An 18,863-nucleotide genomic window follows, 5' to 3' on the forward strand; every position below is an offset into this window, starting at 1 on the left:
TGAACACCTTTGTTCTGATTATTGTCACTCTAGCAGTAAAGGACACACTGGGAATTGATATCTACAATGGATATCTCTGAGTTCCAGGGCCAGAAGAACCACCTGATCACAGGCCACAACAGCCCACAGTAAGAATTAACTCTAGGAAGTCGTATTTGAGCTGGAGCAGAGCATGTAAGGACAGGATGAATCGTTACCAGGGACACCAAATAAAAATTGAACTCATCATCAGCCTGAATGGCAGAGCAGGAGCTAAAGCTTTCTCTGCACGCTGACAGTCGCTATGTGCGGTGTTGCCACTGCCTTTGGTTCTCCTGGGTCTTGCCCAGGCTGGTGTTCCTCTCTCCAGCAGATCCCACTGGCTTCCCAGACTGCAGCACACACACAGAGAACTCCATAAAACCGCTTTCCAAACCACAGAGGAGCTATGGCTCCAAAGTACATAGTTCAAATTAAAAATTGGGGCTGGATAAAATGATTCAAAATGGGAAGAAAGAAAGATATCCTGTTTTCAATAAGCTGTTTAGACCTGATGAATGCAGTCCGGCAAGGGAGGAGGTGGAAAAACAAGGACATGCTGGAGCAATGGTCCTGGATGTTATCATGCTCTGACAATCTTAATGCTGCTCTGGCACTGGAGCTATTTTATTTCACAAGTCCTTCACTCTGGGCGAGCTCCTCAGCGTCTGTTGACTCTGGGCACAGCTCAACACATTCCTCCAGAGGGCAGGATCCGCAGAGCAGTGCCCAGGAGAAGTGGGGATGCAGGACTGCAGCAGCACCCACACCTCAGGCCTGGAAGATAAGGAGTTTCTCAAGCCCTCTGAACTCCAGCTTACCCCCGAGTCCATCCCCTTCCTTTCCTGGCATAGTTTAAAAAACAACTATCACACAACTTGTTTTCCTTTCTCCTATTTGCTGTGCAAAATAGGAGGAGTTGTCCTGTCACCTTTCCATCTATCAGCACTCATCATGCAGCACAACAGGCTTTCACTAAAGGGAAGTTCTGCATCAACCTACGCCATTCCCCTTCCCTCTTGAGACATGCACTCACTCCTGGTGCTACATGGACAACACACAAGTGTGGGACAGAGAAAAGAGATCCTCGAGAGTCATCTCCATAGCTAGAAAATGGTGCTGAGTAAAGCAGCAGTGCAGACAAACTTCTGAGCCGGGGAAGAGCAGCAGACAAAGTGCCAACCAGGCAGCTCAAGGACTGGGGTGGATGTAAAGAAGGCAGTGCTTGGAACAGTGTCTTGCCAAGGCAATGAAGAGCTTTAAGTAGTTGTGACCCATTCCCAGACACTGAAACCTCTCTGTTCTCCCACAGAAGAGGGATGTAAAAACAATCAGCCTAAAGGGTAAGCTGAGAGCCAGATGGCACCAGGATGTGTTTAACTCACCCACTATCCTGGGAAGTTTCAAACTGGGGGGTCACTCCATGACCCAAAGCTACAAGAGACAGCAGGACCTTGCTGCATCCGTCACACAGTTTGGATTTACCCGTTTGGATTCTGCCTCTTCTGAGAGGACAAAATTCCAATTTTAAAGGGCAACTGTACAAACAGGACATAGGAGTATTTATATTCCTCTCCAAACACCGACACAAACAGCAGGGGTCTAATGGGTGATTTATGAGGTGGGAATGCTTCTTTGAACTGGATGGTGGATGGGGGTTGCTCTCAGGAGTGGGCAGGAACAAGGACGGCTGGCTTTGCTGAGGAGCTCTCCCAGTGGCCCAGGTGGTCCCAGCTGCTGGCTACTCCAAATGAAGCTCTCTCCTTCCATTCTCCCTCTCTCTCACTTACATACAAAGTCAACACACCAGAGAAGGCCATTTTTCTTTTATTTATTTCCCAGAAGAGCTCTTCCTTGCACTTTTCAGACACGATACAAAACAAGCAACAGAACTTTGTTTCATAGACAGAAACAGTTTGTTGGAGTATAAAGAGTTACTGGTGATCGTTACTGAAGAATGTTGGCTTATTCCAGGGGCACTTCAGTATTCCTGAGGAATAATCATTGATTTCTCCTTCCTTCCCACTGGGATAGTCTTAGCCATTAGTCACTGTTCCTGTAAAGCAAGAAGGCTTATATTATTAAAAAACCATTTGGGTTCCTTACAGGGAAGGTGCTGCAGGATGTAAAGCAAGTCATGGAGCTCTGTAGCATTTCCAGAGGGTAAGGGAACATTTTCATCTGTTGCTAAAGCAAGAGGTTGTATATGGAAGGATTAAGCAGCTATTTTCATGCCAGAAGCATGCCATGTTTTCATGCATAACCCTCTATTCTAATAAACTGGGTACTTCAAAAAAAACCCACATTATTGGTCAAGTTAACAATTCACAAGCTGAAGAGAAATCACACTGAAATCAAAGCCACAAAGAGCAAGAGGAAAGGCTGCAGTTGCCTTCTTGTGTTCTTGCACATCCATATAAATCCACATTCCTATCAAAGTACAGGATTGTGAGGTTTGGGTGATAATACAGGCTAAATAACCTGAAAACTAGGATTTTTTCCATTTTGCAAGGAAGTCTAGGCTGTGTAATTCACAGCCATAGCATTTTAAGCCTTGAAATAATTGTGACGTGTTGATTTTAAATTCTGCTGAAGTCACAGTGAAAACCACTTGATCAAATTACTTTAAAAGCCTCAGAATATTCTGACCACAAATTAGAACTCTTCTACACTTTAAGTATTCTTTTGGTCTAGATGAATGGCTCCTGCACTGGTGTTGGGCTTTCATGATGGAATTTCTAACCCAAAGGACGGGCAGTGTGATGACCCAAGTTACAGCCACAGCAGCTGCAAAGTCACTATGACATCTCCTGATTATTCAGTATCTTGAAGGTCCTCTGTCCTCTCTCATTCTGAGTCAGGACTCAGAATTAAGAACTTGAAGAATCAACAATCCCAACTGGGTAAAGGCTGGAGTAACCTGGTCTGACCTCACAGCTAACCCCCATGACCTCCCTGAAGTCCTTTCCAACTTGAGTTCTCCTGTGATCCTGTGAACTTGACAGGCTCAGAAAACTAGAAATATTTTTTTTTTCCAAGTTAATCCGTGTTACATTTCCCTCTAATAAAGCAGATTTTCTCGCAGATTCTATCATTTTGACAAGTCAGCATTTGAACAGAACTCAGTTTTGTAAAGGAAATCCTACAAAGTTTAGTTATAACAAATTTTTCTAGGGAAAAAAACAGGTGAGTGATAATTCAACAATATCTTCCATGTTCCTAACCAAGAGAAATGAAATAATTTTGTTGTAATAACCCTGGAGCCATTACCCATGACATGACATGTGGGAGGGAATTAATGACATTAACCATTAGATGGCTTCATGCACATTTTCCCTCTCTCAGCCTCTTTGTGCCAGAGAAAGTCATGGAGACAGTGCACTGGAAACTATTTATCTTGTGCCATGCAGACATCTGAAGTGTCCTTCCAGTTATCTCATGCTTCCAAGGACCACCCTGCTCCAGGTTAGTCCTTAATCCAAATAAAATCCCTTCCTAGGGTGACCAGACACTGTTTTCTGCTGCCCAACATCCCTAGGAACAACTATCCTTGAATGAATAATTCTCTCTCAGAACATATGAGCAGTGCATTTATCACTCACATGAAGCCACAGACATGTCACTCCAGCTTTTTTTTGGAGACATAAACTGGAGGAACACCCTCAGGATGGTGTAGAGTACTAACACATTTTAATGTTAACACGTCTGACCAGAAGAGCCACAGATTTTTGATTCTGGGCAGTAGCTGGCAATGCTGATCAGCTGCATCCAAGTCAGTTCCTCTATAATGCTCTCCAAAGACTTTATTTGTTGGAGAGTCTTGTTACTATTTCCCTTTAACAGGCAGCTGGAGAGAATATTTGTAAGCAGGTATGTCTGGTAGGGCTGTAGAACACTGGCAAAAGCTCATCTGCCAGTAAATCAAGGAGGACTGGGCTCAACTTGCAGCTCTACAAGCACCAGGAAAAGCCTGGAAACGCCTGCAGGCCTCCTGCACCAGGCAGAGGAGCCATACAGGAGGGATTTCTGCACTCTGTGTCCTGCACAAGAAGCTCCAGGCAGAGTATTTTACCTCGGCACTTTCTGAAGTGCTGAAGTAACTGTAAATATGTCCTGGTGGATGCCCCTGCACCAGTGTCACTGAAACCATTTAACCAGGCCATGGCTCTGGGGATCCAAAACACACACACAAATATTCCTTTTGTTTCCGGGTGCCACAGTGATAAATTACCATGAGAACAGCCCCAACTCTGACACATAAAGAAATTAAGAAAATACTAATGGAGTCAGTTTGTGGACTGTGCACTGCAGCCAATTTGTGACTGCACAAATGGTTCCTGCTAATCAACCTATTCTTAAAGATTTTACTTCAGCATGGTAAAATATTTTTAAATATTTTACTTCAGTGTTGATACTGAACTCATTGAAATCATCCTCTTCAAAACTCCCTACAGGGTACATTTTTTCCAGACTAACTACTACATTATTACACAGACAAACAAGCCACAAAACTTAAAAGTGATCAGTGTTTTCATATTGAAAAAAAAAGCCCAAACCCAACAGAAGATCAAAGACCCGCTTCCACAGGCAGATCTACCTGACGTGCCTGACGTGACTTTTAGTTTCTTCACAGCTCATCTTTTAAAGTCTGAAGAACCTTAATATTAGTTTTGTTTTTCTGCTTTTCTGACACGTATTTTTATTGTGTTTTCAGGTTGTGGGAAAAGCTACCTGCAGGATCTGTTAAACTAATTCCATGTATTCAGTCTAGTAAATTTACTCTTAAACACACCAGATATTAAAGAACAGGGGAACATTCCAGCTTTGGCAAGACAAGGTTCTTCCTACTAGCACTCCTTTGGGAAAGGCAGAGGAATATCCATGTAAATGGATAATCTGACTTGTAATAAAGCAGCTACCAACCAATGGCAGGTAGCATTGTGTGTTGCTTTTGCACAGCCTGTTTTTTGGTAGTGGGGGTGGGGGGCAAAAAAGTGGCTTCTGTGAGAAGCTGCTGGAAGCTTCCACCATGTCCAGCAGAGCCAATCCCTGATGGCTCTGAAGAGGGACATGCTGCTGGCCAAGGCTGGGCCAATTAGAGACAATGGGAATGCCTCTGTGATAACTTCTTAAAAATCGAAACAAAGGTGCACAGCTCTTCTAGCCAGAGGAGGAGGAGGAGGAGGAGATGAGAACATGTGAAGGAAACAACTTGGAAACACCAAGTCAGTGGAGAAGGAGGGGGAGGAGGTGCTCCAGGTGCTGGAGTCGAGATTCCTCTGCAGGCTGTGGTGAGACCAGGCTGGAGCAGCTGTGCCCCTGTAGCCCATGGGGATCCCTGGGGGATGCAGAGATCCACCCACAGCCTGTGGGGATCCCTGGGGGATGCAGAGATCCACCCGCAGCCCATGGGGATCCCCAGGGGATGCAGAGATCCACCCCCAGCCTGTGGCAGAGGTGCCCACACTGGAGTGGATGGATGCCTGGAGGAGGCTGTGTTCCAGTGGAAGACCCCATGGGGAGAGAGCCCTGCTTCCAGGCTGGAGCAGCCTGACCTTGGAGGACTGCACCCCAGGGAAGAGTGACCCACGCTGCAGCAGTTTTGGGAGGACTGTTTGCCCATGGGGGGAATTCATGTTGCAGCAGTTTTGGGAGGACTGCTGCTCGTGAGATTGGACTCACACTGGAGAAGTTCATGGAGAACTGTCTCCCATGGGAGGGACCCCAGGGTCTCACAGGGGAAGGACTCCTCTCCTGGAGCAAAGGAAGAAAACCTCGGCTGATGAACTGACCAAGATCCCCACCCTCCTGTCCCCCTGCGCTGTCGGTGGGAAGGAGGGACGGGCTGGGAGGCAAAAAGTGTTTCAAGGCCTTCTTTTACTTCTCATTATCCTCCTCTGATTTTGTTAGTAATAAATTCACTTTGCAGCTTTAAGTTGAATTTGTTTTGCCCTTGAAGCGTTTTTCTCCCGGTCCTTACCTCAATTCATGAACCCTTTGTTAATTTTTTTCTCTCTCCTCTACCCAGCTGTGACAGGGGAGGGTAATCCAGGCTTTCCTGGGTACCTGGCTTTGGGCCAGTGTCCAACCAGGACACGCTGATACTTACTTTTACAAATTTACCATGGAGAAGATATGGAGATTGGAAGTCGTGTTGACAATTGGAATAAGCCATTCCTAACCCCATCCCTGACCCAAATGCAATAGGCCATGTCTTTCCTGTGGAAGAGGCAAGCACAGAGGAAAAAGTCAAGAAAGCTGTTTGTTATATAGTCTATAAGCACCAAGAAAGAACAAATTACTAGAAGATGCATTCTGAAAAAAGTTCTAAAATCCTCCAAACCAGCCCACTACAGAAGAGGAACAGTAACACGTGTTTAGAATTTAACAGAGAGCAATGTCTGAATTCAAGGTATTACTGAAAATTATTCTGTTTTAAGGCACAGCTGAAGAACCAAGACCAGTTTGAAAGCCCTGGCGAGGCTGGCACAAACTGATGTCTAGACACACAGCTCCAGTGATTTGGCTCAGGCTCTCCTGCCACTCCAGGATTTGAGCTGAGCACAGGAGGAGCTCAGGGAGGTGCCATGGATAACACCTTTGTTACACAACAGCTGAAAGTTTTGGGAACTCCATTTCAGTGGAAGAGACAGGCCAAACAATGGAAGAATTGGTCTAACAAGCTGATTAACTTTTACATGCCTCAAAGACTTCTAGCTATACCCACAAGAGATGTAAAGTGAGAAGCCAGGCGGCCAAGATTAATGCAGTGCACTTACTTTTGAAGAAGATGACTGAGAAAACAATTCCTAATCCAAATCCAGCACCTGTAAGAAGAAATGCAGCGGGTGAGGACAAAGATAAAGTAAAGTAATAGAAAATTATTTAGTTCTTTACAGTAATTTCTTTATTCCAACTCAGGAATATCAGAGTATGAACATCAGACTATGACTACCCAGCTACCATGTTATTTCAGCACACCAAACCAGAGAGTTCTTACATAACAAACCTGAAAAAAACAATTCTTGTTTTCTTAAGTAACTGTAAGCAGCTAATTCACATTATAATCCCAACGTATGTAATAAGTACATTATCAGAAATATCTGGGGAAAAAAACAGACTCTCATCCTAGGGAAAGTTCCTGAATTTCTGTCACCATCTATAATGTAGAATTAAAATTTATTTGGCTCATTGTCAGCAAATGAGAAATACTTAAATGAAAACTTATTGTGTCCTTGAGCTTCAGATTCTGCAGATGAATATTTCATTGTATTTCGTTTATCTCACTACTTTAAGTGCTTCAATGTGTGTCCCAAGGGCAGCAGAACTTTGAAGCTTTGTGTTACCCTATACCTTACAAAGAAAGCTCCAGGCTGCTTATCTTTCATATCCACAACATTCATTATGGAGCATATTTAAACACATTAGGAATGAATGACTTTTCACATCCTTATACTATACATAGAAATAACTGCAGCCGTTGAAATGAAATTATTCAGCGCCACTAAAAAAACTCAGCATATTTAAAAATAAATTTTTGCTTTCCTTGGAAGGTGAGCTCATGATTTTGTATAAGATGTCAGGCAAGTCTGCAAAACTCCTCTCAGGACCCAATAAATATCACAGTGAAAACTTGCAGCTGTGTGGGCAAATTCTACCTTTAATTATGTCCACTGAAGAGAAGAATTTTATATAAGGCACGGAAGTACAAAAGTTTGAAAAAAGAAGAAAAATCAGTCATGTACATCCTCATTAAAAAACAAACCAACAGCTTCAGATTTATTTTGCAGCAAACACATCCTATTATAGGTTTCAACTCTCTCCTTTCAATACAAGAAAATAAATATTATGAGTTTGTTAATTAAAATACATGCTTTTTTTATATTCCTAAAAGCACATGATCCTGTTGAATGCATTAGTAAGTGGGTTGAGTACAGAACAATGCCAAGGAATCCTGTACTCTCGTGGCATATACAATGCTGTTTCTTTTTTTTTTAAGTTTCCTTTTGCTCTTCAAATTTTTTTCCTTGTAAAAAGTACATTGATAGTTTCTACTGAAGAACAGATTACTCAAAGAATACTTGACATCCTCAGTACATTAGGATGCACCACCTCGTACATTAACTAAGCATCCCGTGTGTTTTGTTGACGATAAGCCCCTGAATATTAGGACAGAGGTAAGCAAACATGATCTGAGCAAAGCGCCTCATGTTCACTCTCTGTTAGGACTTTACTCTCTGTATTTGCTGAGAGCTGGAAAAGGGTTTGAAAACCATTTTCATTTTACTACAGATTTTCAGTTGTGCCAGAGGTAACTACTTTACCAGGCCATCACAACTTCGGAGTAGGCTTACAAAACATGCAGGAAGAGCTTTGACCGCCCGCCAAGCAATCCTGACATAACTCCCCCAGACATTTCAGAGCTCGGGCGCTGCACTGAAGGTCAGGTTTTCACCCTAATCATTTGCACAGCTAAGGGAAAGTCTGGGATCCTCAGGTGTCTGCTCAGAGCCTCAGGGTTTTTGTGCCTTTCAGACAGTAAGAGACACTCCTTGGAGCAGCTCATTCAGACCCGTGCGCCGAGCAATGTTTGCCCACAGCCTGGAAGAGACATCAGGCCTTCCTCAGAGCCACAGCTCACCCCTCTAAGCCCCCAGCCCCCTCCCAGCAGAGCCTTCCTGCCGTACCTTTGCTGCAGTCCAGCTGGTGCTGGCTCTCCTGCAGTGTTTATGCCATCAAGGATAATTACAATCTTCCAGAATCCATCTGTTTGGCGCCCTGGCCTGGATCCTCTGCCAGCCCGTTCCCACAACCCGTACTGAGCTGATGGGTTTGGGCTGATGAGGACTTGGTGGGGGAATTCTCTCTGCTCAGACAGCACCAGGACTATTTGAAGTGTCAAGCCCAGCAGCCCTGCCATGAGGGAGCAATCCTGGTCCTACGCTTCCTGTCCCTGGGAAGATCCCCTCTGCCAATCCAAACAGCTTAGCTAATCAATGAGAAATTATTTACAGGATGACAAATCCTGCATCATCTCGATGCATAGCCTGGGCAGTTTCTAATGTCACCACATTTTCCATGTTACCAGTCAAACCCACATTCTTCTCACCAGCCTGGTGGTGAACTGCTTTCTGTCTTGTCTTAACACAACCCTGCACTAAGGAAGCAGCTATAATTAATACAGTTTCTTTCTATTTACTTCCAGAAATTATCATTCTCTCGTACTCTCTTTACCTCCTTCAGATGTTCTCTCACATTACAGCCCCTCTGTAAGGGCTGCATTCACATGCCATCAATGCTGCTTCCTGTTGGCCATGGGGGAAGCTACAGGATACACTTAAAAGGTGAAAAATTTATTATTTATGTCAACTGCAATTCAGACTAAGCCTAAAACACAAACTAGGCCTTCCCCCACACTAACACCACTGTTAAACAGATGTGGTCCAGCATGATTGACTTAGGAAAAAGTACTCTGTCTTAAGAAAGCTTTTTCTGAAGCAGCTCATTTGAAAGGATTGTTGTTCTTCATGCAAATGCATTTTTGTGCAATTTTAGAGGCTACCACTGCACTTTATTCCAGCTGTAAGGAGTCCACATTGACAGTGAGTATCAGAAAATGATGGGAAGATAGCTAAGACCTTGCTTTAAGTAATGAAAATGCTACAGAGAAGTGAAGGAGGCGATCTGACAGCTAATGGGTTCTGGCCTTCTGTGCAAGAAGGCAACCTGAGAAACAAAGCTGAAAAAGTACCTTAGTTTTCCTAATTTCACAGGCAGCTTGGGTCACTCCTTTCCTGACTGAGGTACAGACCCAGCCTGAACCCAAAACCATTGTGATCACAACACTCTGTCCACTAGGAACACCAGCTCTGCCCCTCATACCAGCCACTGCATGTACAACATTTGCTCTTTTCTACTCGGTTTGAACAGTTAGAAGTTGGTTTTCACTTAAAACCAGAACCTTCAGCTACATTTAATTCTTTAGCCCGCCTGGTTAAGAATCTCTTTCTGCGGGAAGTTTGTCACTCATCTTCATTCCACTAGAAAGTATTTGTGGTTATGTGGTCATTTCCTGTGTCTCCAAGACCAAGGGGGAGCAAAACCATCTTGCCTCGGGAGCAAAGTAATGCATTTCACTTTAATTCTATATAAAGTTACACCAGAGATAAACAATGGCAGAGCTGATGATGAGTTTTACAGGTTTAAGTTCTCACATGCTCCATTTCCTCTTAAAGAGGCAACATGTCGCTTCAAAGAGCCTCCCACCTGACCAGGGGACGCTCCAGCTGTTCCTCCAAAAGATCAGCACCTCTAGGCCAGGCTTTAACTTCATAACAATAAAACATGAAAGGTTTATCTTACAATAAAAACAAACGAACATGGAAAAGCAAAGGGCTTGATCCACGTCAGGCACATTTTCCCTCCCTTTCTTGCCTGACAGACTCTTTGGAGGAGAAGGCCACAGGAAAGAGTACGACCCATTTTTCACCTTCTCTGACAGTTTAAAATGTTTAACTAGAAAAACAGCCTCTTCCACCCCGCATTCATCACTTCAGCCTAAACTCATTTACAGTGTCAACAGGGGACAGGACACTTGTGTGGACAACTCAGCCCTGCTCCCCACCATGCTCAGCCACATGGAATTGGCATTAGGCAGCAAGCCCAGGCACTAAAACTTTTTCTTTCTCCTTTTTTTGCCTCTTACACCTTCCAAGAAAAACGTCCCGGTACCTCCAATCAATCTAACACGCAGGAGAGCACACGCTGTATACCCAACAGGACATCATAAAAGTGTCTCAGAGAGAAACACAAATCTTCAGGATGGGCTCCTACCCTGTAAGAACATCTGGGAAAAGCCTTTTCTATAAATTTAATCAGCAGTCACTCCAACAGTGATACTACACGGTTCTTTCCTAGGCTACCCAAGTAGCTACAGGCTGAGGCAGCTACTAACACAGACACACCTAGATGTACTTTGCTTCAATAGCTTGAAACTTAAAATAGAAGGATTAAAATGTGCTCACTGACATCTGGCAGATGTGTTGCTGTTACTATAGCAGCTGGAAGGTTTTCAATTACTTAATCCAAAATGAAAACTATTCTTTTCCTTTGCCATTCCACACACGTTAATACAAAACTGAAAGCTTCAGCCTCCAATCCCACTCTGACAAGATACATAAAGAATTGCTTTGTAAAAACATGGAGGGAAGTTGCCTTCATACACCAGGGCCTTCACAGGGCAGCACTTAGCACCAGTTAGAAATCCGAGACCATGAAATCACTTATTTACGGAGAGAATTAATTTTAAGCAGACTCTTTGCAAGGTCTTAGTGGCAGGAATCAGATTTTCTTCAAACACCAACTTTGAAGCTTTCATTCCCATCTCCCCTGTGGTGTGGATTGTTTGCAGAGCAGACATAAAAATGAGCATGGACACTAGAAGAAAACACAGTGAAATTATATACCAAGTACTCAAGAAAGAAACAGAAAAAAGAGAGTTTTGTTTTATACTAGCATCTGACTGTAGTAACAGAGAAAAACTGGAATAACAAACTATTAATATCCAAATATCACTATAATCAAAAATCCCAACATGCTTTCAGGGGTTGCTTTCACCCTTAAGCACTCAGGGTCAGGTGGAGTGCTGCTCAAAGGCAAAGCCTGGGTAAACATCAGCACTGCTGCAGAGGCACAGGCAGCAGCACCAAGGGCCCGGGATGGCCCAAGGAACCACAGTGACACTGGGCCAGAAACTCCAGCCTCACACCACACACTGGTGAGTGAACTGTGAGACAGACCTGAGGGCACAAACGGCTTCTCCCTCCTTTAAAAGGGGAAGGGGACAGGAGTGGAAGCTGCTCTATGATGACGTAGTGCAAATTCCCTGTGAAGATGGGGAGGCCCTGGCACAGATTTCCCAGAGAAGCTGTGACTGCCCCAACCCTGGAAGTGTCCAGGGCCAGGTTGGACTGGGTGAGTTTTAGATGGCCCCCATCCCAAACCATTCTGGGATTCTGTGATCAATGATGCACCAAGCTTTTAGACAAATTAGGGCTGTGCTAGAAGCTCCTAGATAAGAAATCAGCTATATTCTTATAACACAGAAAATACCCCTCTGACAGGAAACTCGACCTTGTCTTACTGCAATTACATGTTCGGCTAATAAAAACAGTAACATTGCTGAAAAGAAAGATTTAGCAGGAGCAAATACCACACTCAGGGCTTTTGCAGTCCAGCTGTGAGGGTTGGCAATGCTGCTGCTTCACAGCCACCAACACAAGCTGGCCAGTACTGACGTCGGTTGGCCCAGCTCAGAAACAGAGGCAACTGAGAGCAAGAAGAGTTTCAGGGGCATCTCACTGGCAGGAATGAAGAGAAAAGGAGCCTGATCCTTCTCAAACCTCTCGCTATTCATTTATTATCACCAAGGATGTGCCAGCAGCCCTGAAAGGATTTTCTCAGAAAACTGTTTCTGATATAAAAAAACAACAGTCTTGTTCCCACTACTGCTGGAACTTCACAAGGACCAAACTTCAGGATATCACTTGGCTACAGTCCCTTTCCCCTGGGCACTGCCACTGCATGCCACCTCCAAAAAAGGCAGAGCTGGCATCTTATCAATGCACTAATGCAGAGGTTCAGGAAGTCGGGGCATTTTGGGCTCATTTCCCATGGAGCAGAGCTTAAGAGGTCTGGGGTTTGCACAGGCTGCAGATGGATTGTCACAGCTCTTCTCTCAGGTTCTCTTGCTCCAAGGGCCACCAAGAGCAGGCTGGCACAGCTGGTGAGGCACACCCCAGCAGGGCACAGCTCCCTGACTCATCCAGAGTGCCAACCAAGGGAAGAGCAGGGCACAATGCTCTTAGGGGGAGACCTGGATCCCTAAAGAGTTTCTTCTTTCTTCCAACAGAAGAGAATACCCACTTAATTTGTAAATGGACATTGTATTCAGAGCTCTGCTAACATCATAACTAAAAATTGCTGTTAGATTTTGGACCAAAAGCCTATTCTCAGAACAGCATTTGCCCACCTCTTCCAAGGAAAACATTTTTTGTTGTCTGTACTGCCTCCCTGCACAGCCTGAGCCATGAGCAGTTCATATTTACACTACTTGGTCTGCTCCAAGACAAAACTAGTAGAGCTGGATCTTCTGCACAACCAGGAAAAATAACTTGGGGTTCCAACAAAGCTCACACAACAATGCAGCTGTGCGCTCACATAATATCCATGTTCTCCAGCACTAAAAACAAAACTCCAAAGGAGTTTGGAACAAGCCTTCCTGCCTGGTAGCTAAGACTGGATGGCCATGATACAACTGCCAAGCAAAAAAACACTTCAAAACAGGAATTTCAGGATTTTTGTATATTTAGACTAAGTCTAATCCAGTTTTCAGAAAGTGTAATCAAGTTTTATCATTATATAGACTGACTTTATCCTATTCATAACCATGTGAAGGATTATTTAAAAGTACTGACATTGCAATCCATACAATGATTCTTTCTGAAATATCCAATCTGTGGAATGACACAAACAATACAATTTCATCCTTGCCATTAACAGAACAGTTAATTCAAGCAGGCCAGATGATGAAAGGCAGCAGAAATCATGTTAACAGTTGCAGAATTCAAAGTGCCCTTTTGTCTTTAAAAAAAAATCCCTATTAAATGGAAATTAGAAGCATTTTATTTTCAGATGTCAAAACAGAGGATTAGAGGAAAATGAAATCACTACACTGGGCTATTTACAAGCTTCCAGGCTGAATTTTGGTCAATCACAGACATACATCAAAACATTTCTCTCCTGAAAAAAAAAACCAAAAAACTTCAACACAGCAACTTCACACACATTGGTCAAGAAGCAAACAGCTTCCCTAGGATTACCTTCCAGTATCAGGAAAATTACTGCGTTCAACCCATTTAAAACAACAACAGCTTAAAACAAACCAAGGCGTGCGGGCACATAAAACTCCCTCTCTTCCACACTGCTCTTTATTGCCTCTCTGTCCCTGGAAACAGCACATAATAATAATTTGTCCAAAATTACAGCCTTTCAACAAAAAAAAACACCTCTGTCAATCTCTTGTGAGTAATTGCCTTTCCAAATAAACAGCCATGAACTATCAATCAGTTAAACAAACAAACCAACCCTTTGAACAGGCTTTGGAGGCTGCAGGATGGAGGAAGACCACAGCAGTGTTTACTTCATCAGCCCTCCTCTGCAGAGCTCTACTGCTGAAAAGGAAGAAATGGCAGTGAAGGCAGGAGAGCACACAGGAACTGAGGAAGGCTTGCAAGCTGGGAAGGAAAAGAAAGCCAGTTCAAGTCTCTGTTCCCACACTCCAAACAAACAGGTTTTCTGTAAGAAAGTAACAAGTAACTTTTCTGCTTGAAAATCAGCATCAGAATGAAAAACAGGAACAGAAAGTTAAATTATTTAAATGTCTGCCTGGGTTTGAGCCAGCAGGGCCTGGATTGTTTGTCAGAAACCCCCGGTCAGCTAAGAAAGCACAAGCTAGCCCTCTGCACACAAACACTGTGCTCTCAACTACATCTGGAATGGAAGAGGAACAAAACCACCTGGATACAGCCTCATCATTAGCAAAACAAATAAATATCATCCTAATAAAAATGAGGTGACCACAAGCTCCATTTAACAATGGCTCAATGTTCTGAGCAGGCATAAAAAGGTTTACCTACTCTTTGAAATTAAATCCTGTCCTAACGACATCCTCTGTTTGGAACTAACAGGAAAAAGTTAATACTAAATTACAAGATCCACACAGGTAGTGACCAAAAACTCAAAAACATAATACAGCATTTCAAAAGATGCAACACAAGATAAATATTTATTTTGGAAGTTTTAGTGGCAGGAGATCAAGTTTTCTCAGGAGCCTGGTCTCCAACTAAAACAGTATTGCACAAGTCCAAACAGAGCTAAGGACAAACCCCAACTTACACAGGGAATCCTGATGGGCTAAGGACAGGCAGCACAGTCCCAGCTGGAGTTTAAACCACATTTTTGCTAATAAAGCCAGCCTGAGAGCTCTACCTCCTCTTCTCTCCCTCTTCTGTTTCCCATGTCCCACCAGCCCTCACACTAATCCACAGGAGTTATCTGTCCACAGCTCTCACAGACACTGGGAAATGTCGGCTCCAGAAATTCAGCGCTTTCCTTTATTTAGAGAGTCTGGAATGGGAAAACACTGGGCTAATCACAATGTTTGTTTTTCCCCAGCCATTGGCTGGGAAGATCTCCCTGGCTGTAGGGAGGGAAGGATGTAAAGGAGCGTTTGGGAAGGAAATTGCGGCCACCAAAGGGAAAAGTTGGACAAAAAAAGACGTTTACCAAATCCTGTATCCCATGTAACAACTAAATCCTCAAGTAAAAAAAATTATTTTCTTTCCTTCTTTCTTTCCAGTACAACAACCACCCTTGATAATTTATATTGGAAACTCCAGCAAACTTTGCAGTAATATTACAAAACCAATCAGCACAACCACTCACAGTTTTAATGTCCCTGCAGAGAAAACAATCATTCCCACTGGGATACCATGGAAAAATGTGTGTTGTCAGCACACAATTCATGCAGGAGGTTGCCAACACAAATGCTTCAGCTACTGATCAACTGTAAAAGCACACAAACCAGAAAAGTGCCCTCACATGAAGAGAAACACGTGTCTGAGCCCACCCCACTGGGTTTGGTGTGAAGATAAAGAGATGCAGCAAGGTGACCTTTTTGGGCAGTCTGATGAAAAACGTGAACTTGACTGAGATCTCTCCTCAGCATCCTCGTGAAGCCAACACTGGGAACCCTCAGACTAGAGCACCAGTGCACAGGGCACAGGAGGTTCTCGCTCTCCTGTGCCACTGCAGGATGGAAGAAAACACCGAATGGAAACAAAAAGCCCACTGCAGAGCCAGGAGGGCAGTGACAGGCACCAAGCTCAGTGGTGCACACACCTGAAGGACAGGGCTGTCCAGAAGGACCTGGGCAAGCTCCAGGAGTGGCCCATGGGAATCCTGTGAGGTTTAACAAGAGCAGGTGCTGCATGTGGGTCAGGACAACCCCCAGGATCAATCCAGGCTGAGGGATGAAGAGATCAGGAGCAGCCCTAGAGAGAAGGACCTGGGGGTGCTGTGGGTGAGAGCTGGACATGAGCCAGGCAGAAATTGCCCATGTCCCAGGCTGATCCCCCAGCGTGGGCAGCAGGAAAGGAGCGACTCTGCCCCTCTGCCCCACTCAGGTGAGACCCCACCTGCAGAGCTGCCCCAGCCCTGGAAGGACCTGGAGCTGCTGGAGAGAATCCAGAGGAGGCACCAGGAAGATCAGAGGGATGGAACAGGTCTGCTGGGAGGAAAGAGAGAGAATTGGGATTGTTCAGCCTGAAAAAAAGGAGGTTTTGGGGTGACCTCATTGCAGCCTTCCAGTACCTGAAGGGAGCTGACAGGAAAGAGAGAAAGAAACTGTTTGCAAGGGCCTGGAGAGACAGGACAAGGGGAAATGGCTTCCCAATGACAGAGGCATTGGGATAATGGATAATGTGAAAAAATTCTTCCCTGTGAGGGTGGGCAAGCCCTGGCACAGGGTGCCCAGAGCAGCTGTGGCTGCCCCTGGATCCCTGGAAGTGTCCAAGGCCAGGCTGGACAGGGCTGGGAGCAGCCTGGGACAGTGGAAGGTGTCCCTGCCCGTGGGATGGGGTGGGACAAGATGAGTTGTGAGGTCCCTTCCAGCACAAACCAGCCTGGAATTCTATGAAATCAACCCCGCATCCACTTCCTTCAGCCTCCAGGGCAGAGGATGTACAGGAGTCTGACATGTACAGCTGCAGTGTGGAACAAGTTCTTGTTTATAATTTGGCATACTTAATATTTTATGATAAAGCAACCAATGCTATGGAAACATAAACATGTCCAAATATGTTTGTCAGACAAACCTGAATAGAATTTCATAAGGAAAAACACTGCTCTGGAGCACTTGACACTTTTCAAAGGTCTGTTATAAACAATGGAAGTTTCAGTTTACTTAAAATTATTAAACATCTTTTCTAATGGAAAAGTATTAGGCAACTAAAACCCCCGAGTTCCTCATCAGCTTTCAAGCACAAGGCCACTGCAGCTACAAGAAATAAACATTCACATTTCCCAGACATTATTTATGTTTCTAAAAGAGACATCTGCACCAACATGGAACGAATATCTTCTGTGTCAGACACTGCATTACTTGCTTTACACATTGCATTTGAAAATCTGGGTTTGTAAACACATTTTGTGAAGCCACATGCTCTGCCCGGTGTCACTTTGCAGCCAGTCACAGGGTGAGCACGGTGCTGCCACCACAGCCACCACCACCCTTAAAACTCACAGCACTCAATGAAACCTCGTCAATGGTTTGCTGCAGAAAACTGAGGCTTGTGCATAACTCTCACTTTAAGGAAATAAATACGGAAGAAAACCCAACAGAACTGTTCCCCTGCGTGACGAAAAGGCAGAACTCCAGGGCTGGGACACGGACGGCGCCTCTCAATGTCACACTCCACACGCTGTACTAAGCGACACGTGCCAAAGCCCTCAGCGTGTCACGCTGCCTATTGCTCTTAATAATCGCAGCCCCTCGCACACGGAGCGGGGTGAGCAGCTCTGCCAGACTGACTCCAAAGCCCCGCCGCAGCAAAGCCGAAGGCGGCCGAGGTCGCGGCACGCCAGGAGCCGGTCGTGCCTGCCCGCCGCTCATTCATTCCGGCCGGGAGGCCGCCCAGATTTCCTACGGAGCCCAGATTTCCCACGGAAACCTCTTACCTTCACCACAGGGAGTAGCCAGAGGTCAAACACGCCCGGATCGCGGTAAGCCGGGGCCGGGCCGGGGCGCAGAACCGGGAGCGGGCCCGGCAGGGGTCCGAGCCCGCGGCCAAGGTCACCTTGCCAGGCCCGGGGCCGCCGGCTCTACCCGACGCCGGGGGCAGCGATGAGGGCGGATCCTCCGGACACCCTGAGTCCCTCCCGGGCTCACAACCGCTCTAAGGCGAACCTGGGGCGGCGGGGGACAGTGGGCCCCGAGCCGCGGGGACACGCCGGCGGCCGCTCTCCCAGGTTCGGGGAGCCCGGGGGGACCACCACCGCTCTTCTCCGGGCCCTCCCGCTCCGCCGTGTCCGTACCGCCCTTACCCAGCTTGACGGCGGAGTCTGCCACACACCGGTCCCACTTCCTGCCCAGGTCGCCCTCCGACGCCATCTTGCCCGTCCCCTCACCTCCTCCCCCGAGCAACTCTCGCGAGACCTGGTCTTCCACCTATCGCCCGCGCCGGCAGATCTCGCGAGATTTCGCTGTCGTTGCCGTGGTAACCGACGGACGGGTGTCATGGCCGCCGCGCCCGACCTTGGGCTCGGCCCAAAATCCCCTTTTTCCCCGTAGGATCCGGCCCAAACGCCATTTCCCCCAGTAAGACCGGGCTCGCCACGTCCCCAGCCCGTCCCGGACTCCATCTCTCTGCCTAGAGCTCCCGCTGTGTCCTTGTTAGTCCTCGTCTCCCTCAGGCTATGGCAGCATCCCTGCCTCCTCGCAGGCGCCCGGGTTGGGCCCGCGCCCGCCGCCCCCCTGCCCGCAGGGCTCTCGCCTCATCCATGGTAAGAGCCGGGCTCTGCTGCAGGGCCAGGTTTCTCACTGCAGCGTTGGGTACAGCACTGGATGCACATCCTACACATCCCTGTCCTACATCCTGCACAGCTCCTGCATCACCTCAGCAGGAGGAGGAACACGCCGTGAGGGCGGCAGAGCTCTGGAACAGGTACCCAGGGAGGGTGTGGAATCTCCCTCGCTGGGCATTCCTGTGTCACCTGCTCCAGGTGTG

General features: G+C 46.0%; 2 protein-coding genes and 1 long non-coding RNA gene across 4 annotated transcripts in view; 2 read left to right on the forward strand and 1 right to left on the reverse strand.

Moving 5' to 3' along the window:
* Nucleotides 1-1,829: 1,829 nt before the first annotated feature.
* Nucleotides 1,830-18,286, reverse strand: MICOS10 (mitochondrial contact site and cristae organizing system subunit 10). The gene is made up of 4 exons (XM_053997846.1): nt 18,181-18,286; nt 6,798-6,845; nt 6,128-6,237; nt 1,830-2,074 (listed from the first exon to the last, which is right to left on the reverse strand). The coding sequence occupies exons 1-4, from the start codon at nt 18,245-18,247 to the stop codon at nt 2,066-2,068; spliced, it is 234 nt and encodes a 77-aa protein (XP_053853821.1). The 5' UTR covers nt 18,248-18,286; the 3' UTR covers nt 1,830-2,065.
* Nucleotides 2,971-4,936, forward strand: LOC128818464 (uncharacterized). The gene is made up of 3 exons (XR_008440487.1): nt 2,971-3,204; nt 3,364-3,483; nt 4,733-4,936. It is a non-coding gene; the product is annotated as an uncharacterized LOC128818464 (long non-coding RNA).
* Nucleotides 18,287-18,345: 59 nt separating the features above from the next.
* Nucleotides 18,346-18,863, forward strand: part of CAPZB (capping actin protein of muscle Z-line subunit beta) — a 66,448-nt gene continuing 65,930 nt past the window's right edge. The window contains exon 1 of one of the 2 annotated variants that reach the window (XM_053997841.1): nt 18,346-18,639. In XM_053997841.1, coding sequence (XP_053853816.1) covers nt 18,553-18,639 — 87 coding nt within the window. In that variant the 5' untranslated portion in view covers nt 18,346-18,552. The remainder of the gene's footprint in view (nt 18,640-18,863) is intronic. The other variant, XM_053997842.1, reaches the window with a different exon arrangement.

This window comes from Vidua macroura, chromosome 23, assembly GCF_024509145.1.
Source record: "Vidua macroura isolate BioBank_ID:100142 chromosome 23, ASM2450914v1, whole genome shotgun sequence".
Taxonomy (NCBI): Eukaryota; Metazoa; Chordata; class Aves; order Passeriformes; family Viduidae; genus Vidua; species Vidua macroura.